This window comes from Mytilus trossulus, chromosome 7 (genome assembly GCF_036588685.1).
Source record: "Mytilus trossulus isolate FHL-02 chromosome 7, PNRI_Mtr1.1.1.hap1, whole genome shotgun sequence".
Lineage (NCBI taxonomy): Eukaryota > Metazoa > Mollusca > Bivalvia > Mytilida > Mytilidae > Mytilus > Mytilus trossulus.
In genome coordinates, this window is record NC_086379.1 from 50,445,054 (window position 1) to 50,472,125 (window position 27,072).

The 27,072-nt window shown below is 33.2% G+C and overlaps 1 protein-coding gene across 4 annotated transcripts; it reads right to left on the reverse strand.

The window, feature by feature from the left end:
* Positions 1-3,066: 3,066 nt before the first annotated feature.
* LOC134725227 (uncharacterized) lies at positions 3,067-12,850 on the reverse strand. Of its 4 annotated transcripts, none has more exons than XM_063588878.1 (2): positions 12,720-12,850; positions 3,067-4,043 (listed from the first exon to the last, which is right to left on the reverse strand). In XM_063588878.1, exon 2 carries the CDS (start codon positions 4,039-4,041, stop codon positions 3,085-3,087), a length of 957 nt encoding a protein of 318 aa, XP_063444948.1. In that variant the 5' UTR covers positions 4,042-4,043; positions 12,720-12,850; the 3' UTR covers positions 3,067-3,084. The 4 variants fall into 4 exon arrangements, with proteins under 4 accessions (XP_063444948.1, XP_063444947.1, XP_063444945.1 ...); XM_063588877.1 differs by having other exon boundaries at positions 12,715-12,849; XM_063588875.1 differs by lacking the exon at positions 12,720-12,850 and adding an exon at positions 12,217-12,593.
* Positions 12,851-27,072: the final 14,222 nt, after the last annotated feature.

The following is a 27,072-nucleotide window of genomic DNA, read 5'->3' on the forward strand; positions in this document are numbered from 1 at the left end:
TTTAAATTATTTTGATTCCTTCAATGAAGTTTCTACGAAATGTTTCATCACATTTTTACCTTTTCCCCGTTTTTTAATTTATTAATTATGGCTATGGTGATATCAATATGTGTAACATCCAAAATTGCTATAAAGGTAAAGAGGTTAAGATCTAAAATATATTTAAAATCTTTGAATATTCAGACAACCAAAACCTTATTACTTATAAATACACTAGGAAATACGTGACACTTAATAACCAAGTTGATATGATTTAAGCTTTATTTTTCAAATATTCCAAAACACTTTATAAATATTGCCGAAAAACAGGCGTATCATGCCCTTATCGCGCAGCCGTTTACTAAAAAGATAATAATAACATAATAGTTTCAATGTCATTATACAAATATTTGATCGGATTTATCCTCAAAAGCATTGTTTCACCTTTTCAACGTATAGTTCAACTTAAGATAATCTTAAGCAAACAAATGATCCCCTCAATTGAATTAAAAAAACAAATTCATTGATTACGCCATGACGACTGAGTCGCGTACTGTAAAACTTGGTCGTGGTCTTTCTGACAACGGCGGGGTTAACAATAATTTGTTATGGTCTGTGAATTGGCAGTTAAAGGGGAACTATTTATGGGAGACATGATTTTTTTATATTCTATTTGCAGTTGAATAAGACGCCAAACTAATAAGTTAATATAATTTGCGCCCCTTTTTTCCACTGATGGTTTATAGACTCATTAATTTATTCTTAGTTCTGGTGTTTAAACATTTATGTAACAAGATCAGTTTAAGGGTACACTAGAGGTAGACTAGTAATGTTTGATGCATCAACTCACTTCATATCAATGGACAAAATGATAGTTTCTGCGTTCAATAGTCATGGTACGTAGTTAGGTCATTCAAAGGGGGACCACTATGATAAGTCAGAAGTATTTGGTATACAGTTCACGGTATTGGCATTGATCTATATTACGGTTATAACGTGGTGCTGCACCTTTTGTCATTGTTCCCATATTACAGTATTGCATCAGTGAAACGTGTCATCTGTCAATTAGTTATTTGTTATGATTGTGGATGGCGTCATATCATGGTTGTCCACCCTCGCTTTTAAAATCTGTCTCTTGTCACAAAAAACTCCCACGATCGGCAATATTGATCGTATCCAATATTGTATTATAGTCAATTGGGATTTAAAAAGTTTTTGTTTACTTAGATCGCATTAATAAATATCTCTTAAATAAAACGGCAGTTAAATCGAATTTTGGAATTACCTTGTAACAATCTAGCTCGAAATTGGGACACTTACAACCCCGGAATTATTTTTTACTTAAAGATTTCAAGAATAATGTAAATAAATTATAGCCACTTAGAAGGAAATGCATAAATACATAATCTTATCAAATTTAGAATCAATAAAATGCGATTTCAAATAAAAAAAAATTACGCTATTATATGTAATCGGAATAGTTTAAGTAAAAAGGGGGTGGGCCGTAGGTGGATAGTTATAGCTAAGTTAGATGTCACTTGTGTGCATGACAACACAGTATGGTGTTCATGAAGTGATATATATGACAACTGCAAATTCGAATCTTTATGAGGAAACCTATAAATTTGCAAGTGCACACATTTTTAATAGAGATTTTAACCTATATCCTAACACATTTAAAGTTTTAAACCATAAACTAACCATATCAAACACTTTTAAAAAGACGCATTTATTCAAACATCAAAATCGTACATAAATGAATCTTATACTTGTTTAAATATTATGTCTAGCAAACTACACATATAATGTATTTACTTTGAATAATTAATGATTAAATTTCCGAAATAAATTTCTCGTCAAAACAGCTATTTCTACAATTGAAAAAAAAATAGAATATTTCAAACAATCGACACAACATATTATCATGTCATCAAGAACATACATGTAGTGGTCATTTTCAAGTTTAAGTATTGATTATCACAAAAGGTAAAGATCTATTAACCTTTTTCTAAAAATAGGACAGTCTATTGAAAAAACAATTAAGTTAATCCTTTGAAACACTCATTGCTAACCAATTTTGCAAGGTATGGTTATTATTAAAACTACAACATAACCAAAATGTCATGCTCAATTATTTTTTTTAAATTATTTATTTTTGGGGGGGGGTATCAGAGATTGGGAATCTTATGGAGGGATGGTTTGACGCCAGAAAACATGTTTAACCCGTCACATTATATATGTGCCTGTCTCAAGTCAGGAGTCTATTATTGAGTTGTCGTGTATTTCTGTTTCTCATATTTGTTTTTACTGTTCCATAGTTTGTTTCTTTTGTTGTGTCGTTACACTATATAGTTACTCAAAGGTACCAGGATTATAATTTAGTACGCCAGACGCGCGTTTCGTCTACATAAGACTCATCAGTGACGCTCATATCCCACTGCCCCAGATTAAAGGGAATTGGCGCCTGCAAAAATGGTTTATCCCTGCCAGATTCTTTTAAAAGTGCCCGTCCTAAGCCAGGAGCATGTACATTTGTAGTTCAGTAATTGTCGTTGGTTCAGGTCAGTCATATTTGTTTTTGGTAAGTTTTTTTTTAAATAAGGCCGTTAATTCTGTCTTTTGAATTTGCACATTTGTTTTGTCACGGCAGGTCATTTTGTAGCCAGTGACTATACGGTATATTCCAATTGTTGAAGGCCATCCGGTTGCCTCTAAATGTGTACCGTTGCTTTCCCGTTTTTACACTAGTAATTTTGGGGACCTTTATAGCTTGTTGTTCGGTGTGAGCCAAGGCTCCATGTTGGAGGCCGTACATTGATCTATAATAGGTTACTTTTATAAATTGTTACATGTATTTGGATGGAGAGTTGTCTCATTGGCACTCACACCACATCTTCCTCTACATCTACTTCATTTTAACATTGGATAGTTGTTACGTTGGCAATTTTTCTTTCTATATTGGTATACATGTATCTGCTTTCTATGTTAACTATCGGTAGTGATATCAAATGAAAAGTAATTTTAAAATTGAAAGACACAGAAAAGCCTTTATCTTATAAATAAATTAAAGAATTTGAACACAATAACTTCTTTATATCGGTGTAATTATGATATATGACTATTTCTTCGTTTTCCAACAGATGTGTTATTATTTTTTAACGTCACCACTATAAAAATTATTACTGCTAATATTATCAATTTTAAAAATAATGGTCCGTGGTTATAAAACCACCAAATTAATTCTCCATCCCAGCTATGCCAGCTTCCACCGTGATAATGTTTAAAATATTTCCCTTCATACAACGCAGGACTCACAATATGTATTTCATGCTTATTTTTGTATAATCCATATTTTGCGGTGAAATATAATGGACCTGCAGATAGCAGCACTGTTAGGTATGGGATTGGATGTCTTGCTTGAGCTGGTATCAAACCAGATATCACTGATTTCATAAATGGATGACCTTTCGCAGAAATCAACACCTCTAAAGAAAATCCGTATGGTCTAACTTCCATGACCCCGACCCCTTCATGACCTTCTATACTTGACAATATCTTTCTTATCGATTGATTATTACAACCTATATCCAAATCGGAATAAACTCCACCATAATGGTATAACAAAAAATATCTTCCCGCGTCTGTCCGTGAAATAGGAAAATGATAACTATGGAACGCATTGTAAAACCATGGATACTTCTCCTTTATGAAAGTGTCTAACATTTTATCGGTCCATAACATATACACGAACTCGTTGTATTTTCGTTTTAATGGATATATCACCGATTGATTTGTCCAAGAGGCTTGAGCGTCTTTCCATTTGTCTGGAACATTTTTAGATTTCCACGTTTGGTGTATGATTAGAGGTATACCGTTTACAGTTGTCTCTGATAGTGGATGTACACTCAATTGTCTTGGTGCCTCTGACATTTTAACCTTCCAGTTGAATCTTAGAATCGATGATATAATCAAAAGAAGTAGAGTTATAGCTATACAGATGAGTATTCCAATGAAAATCTTTAGTCTTTGCAGTATTCGAGTGACGGAAGCTTTCCTCATCATATCTGAAAAAGAAGTAAAGTCGTGAAGCGCTTATATCACATTATCATAATTATACCAAAAGAAGATGTGGTATGGTTGCCAATGAGACAACTCCACAAGAGACCAAAATGACACATAAAATTATAACTATAGGTCACCTAACGGTCGTCAACAATGGGTAACATAGCGCATAGCGCATTTAGATCCTAGACAATCATGATCATTTCTTTCTCAATGTTAGTACTAGTTATATTTGTTTAATTTTAAGTTATTGATAATAGATATAGGAAGATGTGGTGTGAGTGCCAATGAGACAACTCTCCATCCAAATAACAATTTAAAAATTAAACCATTATAGGTTAAAGTACGGCCTTCAACACGGAGCCTTGGCTCACACCGAACAACAAGCTACAGTGGAGATCACTTCTAACCTCTCATTAAATCTGTCAGAATCTGTCAGGAGAACTGTTCTAGGACAGTACGTAGAACTGTCAGCCTGACACCTTTTAGTCAGTTCTAGGTTAGAACTGTTCTAGCTAGAACTGATTTGGTCAGTTCTACCTAGAACTGATTTGGACAGTTCTACCTAGAACTGATCCTGACAGTTCTACCCTAGAACTGATTTGGACAGTTCTACCTAGAACTGATCCTGACAGTTCTACTCTAGAACAGTTTTAGTCAGTTCTACTTCTAGAACAGTTCTGATTACAAATTCTACGGCTAGAATTGATTTATAAATTGATTTCTAAATTCTACGGCCGCTAGAATTGATTTATAAGGCTACGGCTAGAATTGATTTTTAAATCCGACGGCTAAAATTGATTTATAAATTCTACGTCTAGAATTGATTTATAAGTTTTAAGATTTCTTTGTCTAAATATAAAAGCTTCGGCAAAATAGCGATTAATATTATAAAGAGTTTTGCTATTTTGCCGGTTTATTTCAATTTTTTCGTCGGCAAGAGAAAATGTTTAACCCCGTCATATTCTGCATGTATGTGACTGTTCCAAGTCTGGAGCCTGTTATTCAGTGATTTTCTTTTGTTGATGTGTTACATAAATTATTTGTTTTTCTTTCATTTTTTAACATAGATTATAAGCCGTTAATATTGGGAAAAGGGGGGGGGGCATTTTTATTTCAATTGTTTTACATTTGTCATTTGGGGAGTCAGGATGGCTCATTTTACATAAAAAAATTATCTGACCTTAATCTTTTGTGTAATATGTTATTCTGGCCCAAACCACCAGGGACGTATCCAGCAGTTTTAAAAGGGGGGGTCCAACTAAATGTCCTCATTCAAATGCATTGATCGTCAAAAAAAGGGGGTCCCCACCACTTTGGATCTGCCATTGAGCCACTATTAATAACTTAAACTGATCATATTTGATTTCATCATATAAATCTATATACATTTAGCTGCAAACTGCAGGAATCCAGTTTATCTTTAGGCAAGGATACCAATTATATTGGAAAACATTAATGTTTTCAAAATTTTATTTGCACTCAATTTATAGTACTAGCATGTCCTCTTTTTATTTAAAATATTGAATTGTAAACAAATGTGATCTCTTTTTACAAGTAGTTTTCATACCTTGGACGGATCTGTTATACAAAAATCTTTTGACCGCATCAATCTAAACTGACCTTATTTGCTCTTTCTTCCTGCAAATCTATATAGCTGTACAGTAATTCAGTTATAAATTTCGGTCAAGAGGGACTGTAATATACAAGTTACAGCAATATTGGAAAACAATGATCTCAAAATGTTGTTCACATGAATGTAAAGTGCTAGCATGACCTCTTTCTATTCAAAGTATTGAATCGTAAACAAATATCAGTAGTTTTCATACTTCAGACTGAGTCGTGTAATAAAATATTTTGACCGCACCAATCTAAACTGACCTTATTTGCTCTTTCTTTCTACAAATCTGCTTAGTATATAGCTGCACAGTTATTCAGTTATAATTTTAGGTCATGAGGGACTATAATATACAAGTTACAGCAATATTGGAAAACAATGACTTCAAAATTTTGTTCGCATGAATTTATAGTGCCAGCATATCCTCTTTTTATTCAAAGTATTGAATCGTAAACAAATATCAGTAGTTTTCATACTTAAGACTGAGTCGTGTAATAAAATCGTTTGACCGCATCAACCAAAAATGACCATATTTTCTTTTTTTTATGCAAGTCTATATAGTTGGACAGTATATCAGTTATAATTTTAGGTCAAGAGGGACTGTAGTTTATAAATAACTGCAATATTGGAAATCAACAACCACAAAAAAAAATCGCATTGATTGAGAGTGCAATCATTTCCTACTTTTATTCAAAATATCACATCAGAAACAAACATCAGCTAGTTTTCATACCTCAGACTGACTCATGGAACAAAAATATGTGTCTGGGCAACAACAACCCAACCATAGAGCAGACAACAACCGATCATGATGGATTGTATAATTCAAATGACAGCATGTCCTCTTTTTATTCAAAATATTGAATTGTTAACAAATTTCAGAAGTTTCGATATATCAGACTGAGTCATTTTAATAACAAAATTATTTGACCGCATCAACCAAAACTGAACATATGGGACCTTTTATAGCTTGTTGTTTTCGGTGTGAGCCAAGACTCAGTGTTGAAGGGCGTACATTGACCTATAATGGTTTACTTATTTTTAAATTGTTATTTGGATGGAGAGTTGTCTCATTGGCACTCACACCACATCTTCATGATCTTCCTATATCTATATATTCTTTATCATGTCAATATATATGGCTTCATTGTAAACCAATAATATTTCTAAGTCAGGACACAGGGACAAAACTTAAAGGGGGCCCAGTCGCCCATGGCTCCTAGATTTTGAGCTGGGCCCCTAAACTTTCAGTTAAATTTCAGTTGAACATATATAAACTAATTATGAAATATCTGGTCTGGGCTCCTAGCTTGAAATTCCCAAGTTTAGTCCCTGAGGACAGATATTGTATGATAAAGAGGACACCAAATTTTATCCACATCATTTTAGAGCGCCATTATTTCCTCTCTGTATTGATAATATTACTATTTAAGGAATGACTGTAATATTTTTTCTGTCTATGAAGAAATAACATAAAAAATTTGGTGCACACTGATAAATGCGCGTAGCGGGTATTTTAACAGTGTGCACCACATTTTTTACGTTATTTCGAATAGACAGAAAAAATATTACAGTCATTTCTTATAATTTAATTCTAAATTTCATTTTAACAAAATGTTTAAACCTTGGCAAACCATAAAATAACGTTGATGATGTTACGTTCACATGACTAACTTATGTCTATGGATGTTGATAACAAAATAACGTCAGAAGACCCGTTACATCCAAACTTAAATTATTAAATATTGAACCGTCACAAAAGTGACTTTTTAAGTCAGTAGTTCATGATGTTTTTTTTAAACAAAACTATTTAACGGCATAATCCAACACTCACATGACTGATTGATATACTTTATTTTAAAATGAAAAGTACATGTACATGTATGAGAAGTTCTCTTCGTGGAATAGTATACTGACTATACTGTTAATATATAATTTGAAGAAGGACAATGATTGGTTTTGTTTGTAGCCTTACGTCCAGTGGCAAATATTTCATTTATGTTCAGATCGAGTATATTTTTCAGACTTTCAGGACTCCCAGATATTATTCATAATCGTTATGGATAAGTTTGGCAACGAGCTAATGCAAATGTACATAGTTTTTTTTTACGTTTAACAACACTGTCACTGATTTCATCAATCCCATAATCCATCCACTGTACAATTTTCGTTTGAACATTTGTCAAAACAGAATCCTAAATCATGAATGTAAATCCAAGGCAAACAAGGTGAATTAAGATTAAATTTCCATGAATTAAATGCAGAGTTATATTTATGAAGAGACTGTTAAAAACGGGGAACGAAGAAACGTAAACAATGATGTTTCATTTGCAATCTTATAAAAATATTTCTCCAATGAGTTGGATAACCTCCTATCCACTTCGACATTTGAACATGCATAAATTTTGATCAGTAAAAATATAGAAAAATCCGCTATTATATAAAGTAAAGTAATTGAAACTGATTTTTTCTTCTAAATTCTAAAGTGCCCTTTCTGCAATGACGTCATTTAGAACTGTTCTTCAGTCCTGACTGATTTGGTCAGTTCTGCTGACAGTTCTACAGTTAGAACTGATTTGGTCAGTTCTACCAGTAACCTAGAACAGTTTTAGACAGTTCTACCCTAGAACTTATCCTGACAGTTCTACCTAGAACTGATTTAGTCAGTTCTACCTAGAACTGATCCTGACAGTTCTACCTAGAACAGTTCTAGGGTAGAACTGTTCTAGCTAGAACTGTTCTAGGACAGGTTAGAACAGTTCTATGACAGATTATTCTGACAGTTCTAATGAGAGGTTAGAACTGATCTCCACTGTATAAAGGGCCCCAAAATTACTAGTGTAAAACCATTCAAACGGGAAAACCAACGGTCTAATCTATATAAACAAAACGAGAAACGAGAAACACGTATATATTACATAAACAAACGACAACTACTGTACATCAGATTCCTGACTTAGGACAGGTGCAAACATTTGCAGCGGGATTAAACGTTTTAATGGGCCCAAACCTTCTCCCTTTTTCTGAAACAATAGCATAACATCACAACATATAAAAACATACGATAAAATATCAATTAGTATATCAACTTCAATTGAACTTTGATGGATAGTTGGCGGATTGGTAATTATGCCATATCCTCCATAAATTTATCAACAGTAAAAAAAAATTACCAATGGCTCAACTCTCCATTTTGTATATTTTGAAAAAAAATGGATTTCATACCAGATCAGTTTTACTCCAGATGTTATTCATTAGTTTATTTTATTTAGTTACATCAGAGACATATAATATGTCTCTGGTAACACTAGTAAAAATAAACTAAAACTAAGTAATTTTCATCAATATTTGGTGGGACTTATGTTGCATAATTTGTAGTTTTCTGTGAACTTTTGTTTAAAAAAATTAAGAAGATATTTATGTGATTGGTAATGAGCACACAAATGACAAAATGACATGAATTAACATCTATGTATATAGGTCACCGCACGGCCTTCATCAATGAGCAAAACCCTTAAGCATGGTCAGCTGTTAAAGGCTCCGAAATGACAAATGTAGATCAATTCAAAGGATAAAGCTAACGGCCTGGTTAATGAACAAAATAATGAACGAAAAACAAATGACATGAAGCACCAAACGACAACCAATGAATTACAGGCTCTTGACTTGTGGCGGGCAAATTCAGAATGTGGCGGCGTTAAACATGTTAGCGAACGCCAGACCTTATATTCCCCATTATCATGTGAAAGTGGTTTGTTTGTAAGTGAAATGTCAAAATATGTGACAAGTTTTAATCCGTTTAAATGACACTCATAACTAAATATTAATAATAAAATGACTAAGAGTGATTTAAGTCAAACTCATAAACCGAAAAGAATTTGTTAAAATCAAATGCGAAAAACAACCTGATTTTCTTTTTCTTTTTTATTTATTTTATCGCAATTTCTCTCAAAAATGGCGAACCATGAATATTGTAGCAAATAATATCGGTTTAATCGACATAATGATGCAACTAGGATAATACTATTTACAAAAATAAAGGACGAATCTTCGGATGGGATCTAGATGCGCAATAGATGGTTAAATAAACTTGCTTTAGAGTGATCTTTGCGTATAACATCATGACAGAAGTCCTAAAGTTTTCGATATAAATCCATCAATTTTATACAATTAAATCATACTTTAACACAGTAGAAAATACTTTTCTCTACGCGTAAATTTAGTAATGTTTTCACCTGGTTCAAGATTACCGTCCGCCATGTTGCCGTAAAGGTGTTTTTTTTTATTTGAATGTCATTTCGAACAGTAATGCACGTTCTATATTATATTGCTGTACTACTAAATGGTATCTTGCAATTTGTAATTCTGTATGTGTACATTTATAGCGGTAGAATACTAACGTGCGCAGTCACAGGCATTTTTTTTTCTGAGAAAAGTGCCTGTGTGCGCAGTCCATACCAATAAGTTTTACACCTCTGTATGTCTATATATAGTAACAATAAATTAATACGAGTACTCCTATCCGATTATAGTTATGTACAACTCGTACAACGGAAAAGATTAATTGAAACTGGTGAGAACATCCTGAGAATATTGAATCTCAGGTACATCTCATTTTTAATTTATATTTAATGGGAATTAAGTTGCATAATCTGTAGTTTTCTATGGACTGTTTTTTTGTTTGCTAAGCAAAATTTATGTCAAAGTACGCAAATTTGATTAATAAGGAGTGATTATAGACGAAATACAACCTATTTATTTAGAGGGCATAAACAACAAGGGATTAAAAATGGAAATATGATGACTGTGTTTTAAGTAATTTAAATTTCTAATAAAAGTATAATAGTGAAATTAAAATTCGCTTTTTCATAGCCAGTTTGGTTCAATTCTGTCAAAATAAGTTATGAAACATTGTTGCTCTTTCTATTTTTTCTTATTTTCTTTTTTAATCGTTTTCGTTTTCAAAATGGTTTAACATGTTTCATAGAATTAATATCGTAGAAAATAAGAGCACTAGTATCGACACAGTGATGCAATAAGATTATAATATTTTCTATTTATCAATTTTATAAAAAATAGAAAAGTTTTTACCTGCTTCAAGATTACCGTCCGCCATATTGCCGTGTATAAGATTTTGTTCATTTGAATGCCATTTTTCGAATGAACAGTTCAACACGTTCTATATTATATTGCTTTATGACTTGTCCCTGTACTACATGTACTATACAACAATAAAGCTATAGATAAAACTTCATATGACTTATAGTCGTAAATTATGAAAATCACTATTGTATTATAAATAATTCATTCGAGCATTTGGCAGATAATTGTGACAAATTCTACAAAGTCAATACACCTGTAAGTCTGCTCACTTTTGTAATACCTGGTCCTGATGCTGATTCCCAGGTGTCCGGTTTATTTCCGTGTTTGTTTTATCGTACAACTATGGATTCTTTTCACTGCTATGAATTTGATACGATATTTCTCCACTCGAGACCGTAAACTTTTAAATTAATAACGCGAATCTCGACGGACGTTTTAAATGTCGAACATTCAACTGTTGAACGTGGAGAAATTTTCAAGATGTCTTGCATTAGCTTTGGCGGTAGAATCTGTTTCTCTGGTTATTTGTATATGATAGGCAGACAACTAAAACCTTTCTTTCATCAGAACTTCAAAGAAATGTGACATGTTTTTTATAGTAATATCATCAAGCATACGGTTGCAGTTTTCGTGAAGTCACAAGAGGAGAGCAAAGACAATTTGTCGCAACAAGTTTGACCAATAAAAACTTTTATGTTACAGAAAGATGAAATCTATTTTGAAATTTGTGAAAATTAACTAAGTTGTGGAACTAATTTGAGATGCTCCCTCAGGTAAAAAACTGGTTTGTATTGTTTTGATTGTCCTTAGTTGACATGGACAGTAGGTATCTTCGCAACTATAGGTGAGTTAAAGAGTTTATCTGAGCATGCGGAGTGGACAATATCAAAATAATTCAGGTGTTTGTTTATTCATACACCTTCTGCAGAAAGGAAAAAAATGCCTATCAAAAACGTGAAAAAAAATCATCTTTCTGTAACACAAAATGCATTTAACTTTTATATATCTAGTGGATGCTAGGCCTTAAAACTTTCCAAACAGCACAGGTAAGTCCGTACATAGAGTAAATTTTGAGTTAAAAATACGGCCATATTTGACCATTTATAAATAAATAATAAATAAGCTTTAATTGGAGTCGGCATGGTATATAAAACATTGACAAACATAAGCTCTAATGAGCTTTTAACCGACATTTGTTATGATGAACCTTGGTTTTCACGTTTGAATGGTTTTACACTAGTAATTTTGGGGCCCTTTATAGCTTGTTGTTCGGTGTGAGCCAAGGCTCCGTGTTGAAGGCCGTACTTTAACCTATAATGGTTTAATTTTTAAATTGTTATTTGGATGGAGAGTTGTCTCATTGGCACTCACACCACATCTTCCTATATCTACTTAAAAAGTATTTTAACATTTAATGGCCGAAATGCTAACTACATAATTTAAATATGCCTTACCTTCATAAACATCGTAATAACTCCTCATTGGTAACATCATACTATTGTCCATTTAAAAATTAAATATTTTAACGTTGTTTACATTCTATGAACAAACATAATGTGTGCTGTTCAATTTTACACTGCAAATGGATTTTAACTAATGTTAAACACGAAGGCTAATAGAAATTCAATGTTTAAATATTCATAATTGTTTGAATTTGCCTTTTTGAAGAGACACCTTATCCTATTTCATTGGGCTTGATATAATGCAGAACGTTCTGCAAAACCTAGACTGTAATTTTATTGGACAAGAATCCATCATATTCGATATATTGCACAACTGAAAAAGGGAGAGGGGTTTCAATGAAAGTCTTCGTTTCCTTCGATATGATTTAAAATCATGCATATAACAGAATCTTTAAGGCGTTGATTTTATGCTGTGTATATAGAAAATTGCACTTTCAATGATAATGATAATAAAATCAAATAACAAATATTTACATGAAATAAACTTACCTTACAAATTCTCTATAGTGTCCTCAGATTTACGAAATTAATAAACAATGTCAATAAACGTGTTTCGCCATGAATAACTACATGTAATAATTGGTTTATTGGCATGAGTGAACACATTACTATTTTATAAACAATGGGGATTTAAAAATAGTTGGGTCGATTTAAATCTAAAACCCGGACATTTTAAAGTTTTATAATTTATATAGCCCATACAACACATAGAGGATTAAAATAATTTTGACACAATATACACGTAATTTTATTTAAAAGTGTGAATTATTACACGTATTTATATTGTATTTCGGATCTATATCTACCCTCAGATTATGTACCAGTTTTTCTGTCACGGTGATATATTATTACATCGATAACAATACAGTACAAGTAATTGCTTTTATAAAAAAGCATGCCGTTTTTTTGTGTTTTTTTTTTTATAGCATAACATAGAAAATTGTATACTTTTTGCTTTGTAGTTTCATCCATGATTCATACTATTGCTCGGTCTATAAATTGTAATGGGATGAAAATAAAGTGGAATAGAGAGGCCACTATATTATTTAAAGGATTAACATTTTCTTTTAGTACGTTGCCTTTTTAACCAATGGAAAGAGCTTAAGTTATAATACATATCTTTTGAGTTTTTTTCTGTACTTATTTCGGTAACATTTTTATGAATAAATTTTTTGTCAGAGATGTGTTCTTATTTATCTGAATCAGAAAAATTCAAACAATTTAAATATCTTTCATGTATTGTCACGACAAACCGACTTGCTTAGGGGGATGGTTGGGATCCCGCTAACATGTTTAACTCCGCCACATTATTTATGTATGTGCCTGTCCCAAGTCAGGAGCCTGTTATTCAGTGGTTGTCGTTTGTTAATGTGTTACTTATTTGTTTTCGTTCATTTTTTTTTCTACATAAATGAGGCCGTTATTTTTCTCGTTTGAATTGTTTTACATTGTCTTATCGGGGCCTTTTATAGCTGACTATGCGGTATGGGCTTTGTTCATTGTTGAAGGCTGTACGGTGACCTATAGTTGTTAATGTTTGTGTCACTGATTTTGGTCTTTTGTGGATAGTTGTCAAATTGGCAATCATACCATATCTTCTCTTTTATATTTTCAAACGTTTTAGATCACATTTAATCTTTAATTATACCTGAACCAATTGCTCCCCCGTCCTACGTAAGGTATAGATTTTTATTATACTTTGCCAAAATAAAGATTTTTCTTTTTACTTTTTTAACACAAATATTTGGTATTTATATAAACATTTTGAATAATGCAATAAATCATTAAGTTTTCTTTTTATAAATAAAAAGTCTAACCTATAACTTGCCAATCTCTCTCCAAATTTGCAGATTTTGGCGAAGATCTACAACAAGAAATGTAGGGTATTTATCCAAGACACAAATCAGTACATGAACATAAAACACAAAAAAAAGAGCAGCGTGTTTAAAGGTGTATATCAAGCTTGACCACCAATGTCTCAGGGTAGGGTGAATCACTCTGATTCAAACAAAAAATTCTCTGGAACTGACATTATCAATATGCTTGATTACTTGATTGACAAAATATTTGTTACGTTGGGAGGACGTGTTTTTCAACAGACTGTAGGAATTTCAATGGGAACCAATTATGCCCCTCTTCTTGCCGACCTGTTTCTTTATCATTATGAGGCTGACTTTATACAGGAACTGATAGGGAAGAAAGATTAGAAGTTAGCAATATCCTTTAACTTTACGTTCCGTTATATACAAGATGTTTTCTCACTAAATAATTCAAAATTTGGTAACTATGTTGAACGAATCTTTACAAAACATATATTAAACATAAAAATAATAGTTTGCAAAGTCAAGTAAAAGGACACTTATATAACAAGTAATTAAGATGATAAACAATGTCAGTACCTTAATTCTATGAATCAAGACCATTGTGTATTGTTGTGAAGTTTATGCAAAATATCAACAAGGTCTTGGTCTCTTCTGATGAATAGTTTATTGAAGAAGTATACCTCAAAATTCAACAAAATATGTTGTCAATAAGAAGCTATAACATAATGATTACTTTGGTCCGTTGTGTAATATGTTTTACATTTTTGTTCACTATTTACAAAATATGCCATATGGTATCTCGGTTAATAAAACGTTAAAACTATACTGCTGTTTGTATGTAAAAAAGCATAATTATTTCTTCCAGACGATTTTTCAATTTGACACGAGGAATGTGAGTAACTATACAGTTTGTATGTTAAAAAGCATGATTATTTCTTCCAGAGGATTTTTAAATTTCACATGAAGAATGCGGGTAACTATACAGTGGTGAAAATTCTTAACTTTAGATAGAATAAATTTCAGAGAAAGATCAAAATTAAGTGGAAGTTTTTAAAAACTCACATATATATTAATATGGTTGATACCTCGAAGTGTAAACAGTCTCGCAGTGTTTCTGAAGACCATCTTTCAATGCGGACAACATTTTTGTCAGTCTAAAACACATTCCAATTTACCTTTATATAAAACAGAGTACTCAAACTAAATTTTTTGAAAAATGTCACCCAGTCCCAAATTTCCGTTATTTTTCGATTTCTCGATTGTCAAACCTACTTACACTTATCATGCCGTAAATCTAAATTGATTTATCTACACAATGGTATATGAAACGACTACAATTGATGTCGGGATCAATATAGTAGCAGGCCTCAGAAGTCGGTCAACGTAATTCTTTTTCATACCGCTCCAGACTTCCCAATTTGTCTGTTGGCCCATTGGAAAATCCTGGAATAATAAATCCTAATTATAAACCTTGTACATTTTCTCTCTCATTGAATTAAGATGACTTTTGAGCAGAAAACATGTATCATTGCAGATGGATGAAGCAGAATGTTATAGTAATTTGCAGAGTGATGTTAAAAAAAGAGTAGGCATCCTCCTCCCAGAGAACAAATAAGAAAGAGGTGGAGTACCTCGAAAACTCATCTCTCAGAAGGGCTACATATTGTAGGAGGGGTAATAGCTTGATACTGGCTGTAAGCATGATATAATTTATCATTACATACATGCACATAGAAATGTGGTTGTTATTTTCTGTTCTTTACTTTTGTTTTAGTATTTTTCTGTTTTGGTCTGTCTTAATCCCTCAATATACAATTTGTTATCACTGTTGTAATCACTGCTCACTTGAAAATAAAGTGCAATGAAAGTTTCCATCTTTGTTTAAGACGTTCAAAAACTGTGCCATAAGTTTTCTTTTCAATAGGGCCAATCAATCACAATTCTCATGTATCGGATTCAAAATGACAAAACAAATAAACAAGAACTTTAAGTAATTTTGTTCCTCAGTGCTATTCAACTTCATACTTTTTTTGGCCTTTTTAACTTTTCCGGATTCGAGCGTCTATGATGAGTTTTTTGTAGACGAAACGCACTTTTGACATAAATACCAATGCGACAACTATCCACAAAAGACCAAATTACACAAACATTAACAACTATAGGTCACCGTACGGCCTCCAACAATGAGCAAAACCCATACCGCATAGTCGTCAGCTTTAAACGGCCCCGATAAGACAATGTAAAACAATTCAAACGGCCTTATTTATGTAAACAAATGAACGAAAAACAAACATGTAACACATAAACAAACGACAACCACTGAATTACAGGCTTCTGACTTGGGACAGGCACATACACAAATAATGTGGCGGGGTTAAACATGTTAGCGGTATCCCAACCCTCCCCCTAATCTGGGACAGTGGTATAACAGTACAGCATAAAAACGAACTATTCAAATCAGTTGGAAAAGGCTTAACTCATCAGATAGACAAAAAATACAAGTGGACGTGGCCGGGTACTTATACATCCTGACACAATAAACTGATCTGAGAGTACTCGCAGTTATCTGACAGCTTGTTCAAAGCCACTAAAAACATATAAAAAAATCATGCCTCTAAGACTAAACAATCAATCCGTACACATCCAACATACAATGGATTTAGTGTAAAAACGTCATAACAGCCAGAGAAAAACATGACCTTGTGCAATGCCAAGTTACAGGTATCGACAGATTGTAGATCCATGAAAATGTATATGTACATAACATACTAGTAATAATTAGTTAGCTTTTAATCTACTGATAACAAAATCAATATTTATACCAAAAAAAAAACAATATTCAATGATTTTATTACAGTGTTGAATAGGTAACCTTTTAGAATAAGTTTATTTAAAGGAGCAACAAGTTTACATGGATCATTTCTAAATTTCGGGCACGGTTAACAACATTTCCGTAAAAATGAGGATGTTTTCTCTATTTTTTTGGAAGGTGTCATCACACCTGCTTGACATAATCCATTCATCTTTGGAAGGGACTCTAGGGGGAGGTGCTGCTTCTAGTTGCGATTTTGATTTTCTGTTACATAGTCCCAACCTTCATCCTTTGTGCTATCACCTGAAATGGAAAACGATTCTGATCCTTTTAATATATATAAGAACCTCTGGAGGTGCTCGCAACCTGTTCATAAGGTCCTTAACTATCAGGTTCTGGTAGATTCTTACTTTCCTATATAGATCAGAACAGCTACTGTCTGTCTCCCAGCAAGTATCAACATCGAGTTATTCTTCCGCACACCACTACGGAATCATTTCAATCCAAGACAAAGTCTAACAAGAATGTGTCCAAAGTACACGGATGCCCCACTTTCATTTTCTATGTTAAGTGGACCGTGAAATTCGGGTCAAAAGTCTAATTTGGCTATTAAATTAGAAAGATCATATCATAAGTAACAAGTGTACTAAGTTTCAAGTTGATTAGACTTCAGCTTCATCAAATACTACCTTGACCAAAAACTTTAACCTGAAACTCCCACTTTCATTTTCTATGTTAAGTGGACTATGAAATTGGTCAAAAGTCTAATTTGGCTTTAAAATTAGATATATCATATCATAAGAAACAAATGTACTAAGTTTCAAGTTGATTGGACTTCAGCTTCATCAAAAACTACCTTGAACAAAAACTTTAACCTGAAACTCCCACTGTCATTTTTTATGTTCAATGGACCGTGAAATTGGGGTCAAAAGTATAATTTGGCTTTAAAATTAGAAAGATCATATCATAAGCAACAAGTGTACTAAGTTTCAAGTTGATTAAACTTCAGCTTCATCAAAAACTACATTGACCAAGAACTTTAACCTGAAGCGGGACTAACGAACGGAGCCACAGACCAGAAAACATAATGCCCCTCTACTATCGTAGGTGGGCCATAAAAATCAAGTTATAGTAAAAGTTAAAGTTGGGATTCACAACTTTACTTTGTTTCCATTCCACAAAATCTGACATGGTTTAGTGTTTTTTTCCAGATACCATACTTACCATCATAGGCCTGCCATTGGAAAGCAACTGGGGTGCATACCTGAACCATCCAACAGATATGATGTAAATGCTGTCTTGGTAAAATCACATGCAGGGGCAACTGTAGGACATTTTCCAAGGAACATTTGTTGTATCATATCAACTGGAATAAGATCCATCACATTTTAACAAGGACTGTTTGTATCTAACCTGGTGAATTTATACATGATGGACCTGCAGTCAGAAGTGGAGGTGTGAAATTACTATGTATTTATTTACGTTATTTTGTGAACAGTGATGCACTTCAAAGAGTAGGACTACGTAATAAGCAATACATACCTGACGACTGCTTATTTTTTTTATTAATTTTCTTGTTCTTTACTGCGAAATAAGTTTCCATATTGTTGACCTTCATAATTTTCTTCTAGATGAAAGGAAGTTAACAAATTCAGTAACTTCCTGTTAAAGGAAGTTAACAAATTCATTAACTTCCTGTTAACAAATTCGTTACATACTAAAATTCTAAAAGGTTAATTATGGCATGGACTTTCAAGCTTAGTAATGTACATTTTCTTTATAGTGCTGTTATTTTTCAACAGAAACAAGGTGATACGCTGTTTAATTTTGTTTTAAATGCATCCATTTTGACAACGTTGACAAATTTGTTAACAGGAAGTTAACGAATTTGTTAACTATTGACAATTCAATTAACTAAGCAAATTTTATGAGTTGTTTCTAAAGATGTTTGATTCAAATCTTATTTAAAAAAATTATCTTATGTTATATTGATTTCACAAAACCAATATTTTTTTATTCATAAAACATTGATTATGTTGGTGCTTACAAATTTGTTAACGTTAACGAATTCGTATACGTTAACGAATATGTACCTCTCCTAAACAGTTTTTGTCGAGCCTGCAACTTTTGTTGCAGAAAGCTCGACATAGGGATAGTGATCCGGCGGCGGCGGTGTTAGCTCACTTATTAAAAGCTTTATATTTTAGTAGGTAGAAGACATGGATGCTTCATACTGTGTATATAGATGCCTCATGTTACGAACTTTCCGTCAGTCACATGTCCAATGTCCTTGACCTCATTTTCATGGTTCAGTGACTACTTGAAAAAAAAGTTAAGATATTTTGTAATGTTAAATTCTCTCTTATTATATGTAATTGGATAACTATATTTGGTATGTGCGTACCTTGCAAGGTCCTTATGCCTGTCAGACAGTTTTCACTTGACCTCGACCTCATTTCATGGATCAGTGAACAAGGTTGAGTTTTCGTGGTCAAGTCCATATTTCAGATACTATAAGCAATAGGTCTAGTATATTCGGTGTATGGAAGGACTGTAAGGTGTACATGTCCAACTGGCAGGTGTCATCTGACCTTGACCTCATTTTCATGGTTCAGTGGTTATAGTTAAGTTTTTTGTGTTTTGGTATGTTTTTCTTATACTATATGCAATAGGTCTACTATAATTGGTGTATGGAATGATTGTAAGGTGTACATGTCTAGCTGACAGGTGTCATCTGACCTTGACCTCATTTTCATGGTTCAGTTGTCAAAGTTAAAGGTTTTTAGTTTTGGTCTATTTTTCTTATACTTTATGCATAAGGTCAACTATATTTGGTGTATGGAAATATTTTATGATCTATATGTAGGTTACGCAGGTTTTATTTGACCTTGACCACATTTTCACGGTCCATTGCTAAGTTTTAAGTGTTTGTGTTTTGGTCTGTTTTTCTTTATTTATAAGCAATAAGTCAACTATATTTGTTGTATTGAAGAATTGTTAGCTGTACATGTCTGCCTGGCATGGTTCTTCTGACTTTGACCTCATTTTCATGGTTCATTGATCAATGTTTCATTTTCTTGGTTAATGTTGAGTTTATGTGGCTTTATGTTTAGGTCTATAAAGATAGTATCAAGGATTAGTAAAGAAGGCGAGACATTTCAGTGTGTGCACTCTTGTTTTTTATTTGAAATAATCCACTAATGTTAGCTGCAATTGTTTTTCTTTTCGCTATTGGTGGTATCATTTTAACAATGTGTTCTGTTTTAATATCCTAAGCATTGGACTCTTCATGCTTTTCTCGACCTCTTTCTTTCTTTTGCTTTTCTCTATACTATTAAGCCTCTATCTTTTCTTAAGGTTGCGCCCCTTTGTTCTCATTCCCGTCTTTTTCTTTGTTTTTGCTTTTCATTAAGCATCAATTACCATGATATCACAATTACACAATAACGGGATGTTTAAGTACTGAGCCACGTCATGGATACTACCAACAGTGATATTGTTGCTTTTCCTTGTTTTTATAGTTTTTGGGTTGTAAACATCCCTTTTTAGACAATTTCCCTGACAAGATAGATCTATACTACATCAGTTTGTTTTGTTCACGCGTTCATTGCTTCGATTATGACTATTATGACGTCATTTTAACTTGTTTGGTTTCTAACCATTTTGATCTGAGCGTCACTGACGAGTCTTATGTAGACTAAACAGTGTCTGGCGTATTAAAATAGATGGCCAGTACCTTTAACACCCACCTCTGTGACGTCATTGAATATTTTTATTTGGATTAAAATCATACCATGGAGAAAAATCTGTTCTAAGTAATCTTTATTATTTTGTAAGTCTGGGGCCAGTGTATGCCATATCACCAACTTTTAAATTTACTGCAATCTGAAAGGTGTTTAGGTGTGTTTTCAAACACCAATGCCAGGAGATAATATTACTCGTTCTGTCAAAGGTGGTCATATCGAATTGTTTAATGCGAAGAATTCCGATAGTGTATAGTTCAAAATGAAGATACCGTTCTCCAACATCTTTTGAGCTTTTCTCTCAATCTTTTCCATCTGATTTCTCCTCTTTACCTCCTTCTTCCGTTGTAATTTAACATTCTTTGTGTATCTTTTCGTGATACTGTCGACTCTTTTGGAAGTGCAACTTGACAAGCTTTCCCCTTCCCTTTCATGAATTTGACCTACCAAATTAGACTATTTACCGGATTTGTAATCACATAAGCAACACGACGGGTGCCGCATGTGGAGCAGGATCTGCTTACCCTTCCGGAGCACCTGAGATCACCCCTAGTTTTTGGTGTTGTTTATTCTTTAGTTTTCTATGTTGTGTCATGTGTACTATTGTTTTTCTGTTTGTCTTTTTCATTTTTAGCCATGGCGTTGTCAGTTTGTTTTAGATTTATGAGTTTGACTGTCCCTTTGGTATCTTTCGTCTCTCTTTTCTTCAGCTATATTCTCCCTCAATTTTTACTCTTTCACTATTTTTTGCTTGAAAATAGCCCAATGATTTTAAAATTCTGGGCTGTATCCTATAAAATATTATTTTGTACTACTTGTAATACTTTTACATGTATAATCGTTTGAGAAAAATATTTATAAAACTTATCTCCGAATCCCTGAGAAGGATTTCAGCAATTAACCCAACAAGATGGAAAGTACAACATACCACATCGCCTCTTTACTTTGCAGAAATATACGAACAAACAACGTCGAAAGAAGAACGAACACCAAATGACAGGGATAGCTAGGTGTAGGTGTGGTAGTAACTATCAAATTCCTAAATAATACACGTTGGTCTTAACGTATAGATTCAAGGTATTGACGTTGTTTATAAATATTAAACACTGCACACGGTGTGTCCAAAGGGACATCAATGGCATCATTATTCAGTTTATCATTCTTCGACGCTTTCACAGAGTCAATTGCAAAAGCAGTTTCACTGAGGCATTCGAGAATAATGGATAAACAGACTGAAGTGCTTTGGTGCGGGCAACTGCCCTGAAACATCCCCTGTTAAACGTGTTTTCCTGACCAAAACTTTGAAAAAGATTAACCCGCCGTCAACCTCCATTTTCAACTGGTTCCTTTACACTGCATTAGATGAAACGTTGACTATTAAAACAGGGAACCGGATGGGATTTTTAGAATCAACATTGAGGGTATTCAAACTTGAAGAAAAAATCGGAAAAACAGGGTCGGCGGATCCGTAAACCAACAAATAAAAAAAAGTGACTAAAGGCAACAATAGTATACCGATGTTCAACCTCATTAATCGATAGACGTAAACAAATCTGGGTCACAAAAAAACCGGAGGAAACGCATGAAATAATATAACAATGACCATATTCTTGACTTCGTACAGGACATATTTTAAAGATAAAAATGGTGGGTGTTCATTGTTTTTTAATGTTTATCACCTTAAATACATGTTGTAGTGTTTTTATTTGTCTTTGTAAATTTAAAATACATCTACTGTTCAGTCTATTTTTCGAAATAAGCATTTAACGTGGCTTGGTACTTATACATCCCGTAATCTTCTTGACTTACCCCTACCATTGTGACGTCTTAAGTATTTGTATGCGAGATTTAATAAATATAGACTCGTATTCGTAATATTAATGGAGAAACAATCCGTTCTTGTTTTATTTATTTTTTAATTATTTTGTATATCTTGGGACATTGTATGCCATTATAGCCCGTACTCCTTTTAAATTTACTTCGTATTTTAACAAGCGAAAAATGTTGGTTGAATTAGGATCATAAATTTTGAATTTACGATGTACTTATTTATCATTTACATGTGTTTTAATTTTTCGAAAAACTAAGGATTCTCTTAACCCAGGCATGGAATACCTTAGCCGTATTTGGCAAATACTTTTTGGAATTTTGGATCATCATTGCTCTCCAACTTTGTACTTATATTTTGATATGAACGTCACTGATGAGTCTTATGTAGACGAAACGAGCGTATGGCGTACTTAATAATAATCCTGGTACTTTGATAATTATAAAATAAATGTCCTGTCAAGAGCGGCCATGTGAAATCGTTTAAAGAAAAGAATTCCGAGTGAACAGTTGAAAATGGAAAATACCTTTCTCCAACATCTTTTGAGCTTTTCCCTCAATCTTTTCCATCTACTTTCTTCTCTTTAATTCCTTTTCCCATTGTAATTTTATATTCTATGTTTTTCTTTACATGATCTTGTCTACTCTTTTAAAGTATATACAAACAATCTTTTCTTTTCTTTAGCTATTTTCCTTTCGCATTTTCTTTTTTAGTTAGGTTGATAGAAGAGCAATAAATTCAGAATTCTGGGCTGTATCCTTAAAAAAATGTCCTGTAGTACAACTTGTAATACTTTTTTTTATATTTAATATAAAACTCCTCTCCTTATCCCTAAAATGAATAACAGCAATTACCAAAAAAAAAAAAAAAAAATTCAAACCAAAATGTAAAAGTTCAGAATTAAAATTCCTAGAAGAAACAAGTGGAAATGAAATTCAGGAGGTTAAGTCATTACTTGATGCTCTTGTAGATGTCCACTGCTTTCTGTTGTTCTACTGGATCTATTTCCTCCTCAAAGGTTTACAATTCATCAGATACACTTTGAATGTCTTCTTGGAATGTCAACTCGTTCTCTTATTTCTTGTTTAGTTTGAAAGAACCGAAAGGTAGAATTGCAAGGTGGATAGAAATTTTATCCCTATTTGATTTTTCTGTTGAATATAGACCCGGTAAAAAGCACCAAAATGCAGATACTATGTCCAGGTTATGTTGCCCCCTTAGAGATTGTCAGTATAGTCAGCAAGATATGCGCGAACCCCTTAAATGTGGGCTTTGTAAGAAATGCAAAACTAGAATGCCTGATATGGAAAGCAGTATAGTAGTTAAAAATGTGTATAGGGCGATATACAAACTAGGGCTCACAAAAATGATGTAAAAGACCGAAAGTCTGAAAGTTTAGGAGATGAAAATGTTTCCAGTTGGGAAAAGGGAATTAACTTTGATATTTGGAATAAATTTGATTTAAAAAAAATTGCAGAATGAAGATGAAGATCTCAAAGTAGTTATAGAAAGCAAGAAAAATGGGGGAAAACAAAATTATTCGATTATAGCCATGTCCACTCCTGCATATAGATATTATTTTAATCTATTGGACTCGTTAGAAATATATAATGATACATTGTTTAAAAGGTTTCATAAGCAAGACGGAACTGGGGAATTTTTACAATTCATTGTCCCCACGTCTATGAAAAAGGAAATTATGTACCAAGTGCATAACACTGTTTGATCAGGACATTTAGGTCAAAAGAAATCAAGAGGAAAAGCCTCACAGAATTTTTTCTGGTATTTAATAGAGGAGGACATTAATAATTATGTTAATACATGTGACATTTGTGCACGGAATAAGCCACCACATAAAATACCGAAAGCTCCATTGGGAAAAATGGGAGTTGGCGCTCCTATGGACAGGCTTGCTACTGATATTATTGGGCCGTTGCCTAGAACACCCCGAGGAAATAAATATATTTTCATGGTCTCTTATCATTTTACCAAATGGGTTGAAATTATCCCAAAACCAGATCAATCAGCAATTACTTGTGCTGAAAAGATACTTAATGAAGTCATAAGTCGTTTTAGTTGATAGAGGAAGCAATTATGAGAGTCAAATTTTCAATGAGTGGTGTGCAATGCTTGAATCAAGAAAACTATGACTACCGTTAGAAATCCCAAATGTAATGGTCTTTCAGAAAGATTTAATAAGACATTATGGAGAATGATAAGGGCTTATTTAAAGGGGGAACAAACTGATTGGGATATAAACTTAGGTTTCTTAGCAGCAGCATAAAGGGCCACACCCCAGGAGTCAACTGGACTTACACCAAATTTATTAATGTTGGGGAAAGAAGTTAGATTGCCAGCTGAGTTAATGTTTGGATCAGTAATTAATGGTCAAAGTAAAATAGAAACATATGGAGAATATGTTGAAATTTTAAAAGAAAGAATGTTACGAGCGCATAGTGTTGAGAGAAAACATTTACAAGCAGCAGCTAAACGACAAAACATTTACAAGCAGCAGCTAAACGACAAAAAAAAATTATGATGCTAAGCTATCATTTCAAATTTATCATCCAGGACAACCAGTTTCGTTACTAAATTAGGCAAGACAGGGAGGGAAGTGTCCCAAGTTACAAAATCTTTAGCAGGGTCCCTTTTTAATTTTGAAAAGGTATAATGACTTGCTGTATTTACTTTTAGTGGATAAATGGGGAAAATCTAAAGTGGTAAACCATAACAAGTGAAAACCAAACAAAGGGCAGGAAGTTCCGAAATGGAATTATAAAAAGTTTCCTAAATGACAAAATTTAAGATTTATATTTATATTTAAATGTGACAATAAAAAAAATCAAAAAAAAATCAAGACATATATATATATCATGTTATGATACAGAGATATGTTCAAAATAATAAAATAAAGTTACAGTTCACTTGTTTCAACAGAGGTGTAAAATGCAGTTGAATACTATGAATAAATACAGCATGTATATAATTATATGCATGCATTTCATTTGTACAAATAACTTTAAACATAGTTATACTACATGTATTATATAATATGACATTACAATGTACAAGTTAAACATTGACATAAATAGCAAGGCTTATCAATGATAATAATTGTTGTAGATGGATAGAGATCCAGATTTAGTTTGAACAAGAGGCGACTCGTATGTCTGCTGGAGGTGTCCTTATAGATGAGAGAAACCCAATGTGACAGACCTTTTCTACAAATATCATGTACCATTGGAACACTGTGATTATTTTTGCACCTTGTGTATGTTTAGGTGTAGGAATAAGTATGACCTTAATAGCCATACCCGTGGGTATGGGAAGCATGTAAGGGAGGTCAAAACGCTACAAAAACATGGACAAATTTATAATGAAAGAAACTACTTGAAGAATGCGTCAATACTGTACTTATTTGAAGATGGACGTGATATCGTGAAGCAGTCACACTCAGAATCACAAAAGCATTGGGTTTCTAGGTCAGGCATCCGTATAAAGTCGTCCCCTAAGCCTATAAAGCCAACCGTACTTATCTACACGGCTACTCCTATTCAGATATTTCCAAAACCTGTAGCTCCGTTGGAGACATCCACAATTATTTCTTCAGCAGCATCTATAGACAGTTATAGTAGATTGTTGCAATCAAATATGCCTTGCCTTAGTATGCCAACTTTCTCTAATTATTATGTGGCACAGACAGCTTCACCATATTGTCCGCCTTAAGTTTCATCTAGGGAGTCAACGACTGTCACCAAGTTTGTATATTAGATTCCTGTTGCCACATGTATTTTAAATATGGAAACACCTACAGAGTCTTCTATGCCAGTTCCACCTCTGGATCAGTTTCAATTTGATCTAGAGGATACATTTGTAATTCAGAATGTGGAAGCTGGAAGTCTCCTGTCTCGGTATCATCTCAATCTATTGGAGATGAAGTTGAATGCCCAGATGATATAGTTACAAATAATGACAACAACAGTGATCAAAATAACATTCATATAGATTTAACTACATCTTCTTCATTCCCAGAGGCACACGTGTCTGATGTGCAGACTGTTGATCATGTTGCACAACAGAATTCAGAAGTTAACCTATTACGGACAGAACTTCGAAGGTTATCTGGAAATGTAGAGTTTTCATCGGCTCGTCTGTCAGAAGCTATTAATGGGTTAACAAATGCCATGACTGTTCAAACGTCAGCATTTAATGCCATGGAGCAGAGTGTAACTCCAGTCAGCAGAGGCCGCTACCGTCCATATGAGGGAAAAACACTATAATCCTAAAAAGAATAATAAAAACAAAAGATTTAGGGACTAGTTTAAACTGTTTGTGTTATTTGGTGTTGTTTGATAATAAAAGTTAGGTTGAGAGGGTGGATATTAAAATATATTGTATGATGTTATATAATTCAATAATAACGGTGGATTCCACAGCCAACAATAACATCTTTCGCTTTTTTGAACGAAATCCAAGTTTTTCAGACATCAGATCCAAGAAAACGTCCTTGCAAAACACAAAAAGGGCTCTCAATAGATTAATTTCAATGTGACCTGTACCAGGGGGTAAGTACTAAAGATTCAAAACATTTCTCATAATCAACTTCAATTCCTCGATGCTTTTCATCGAAATTTCTTTTGA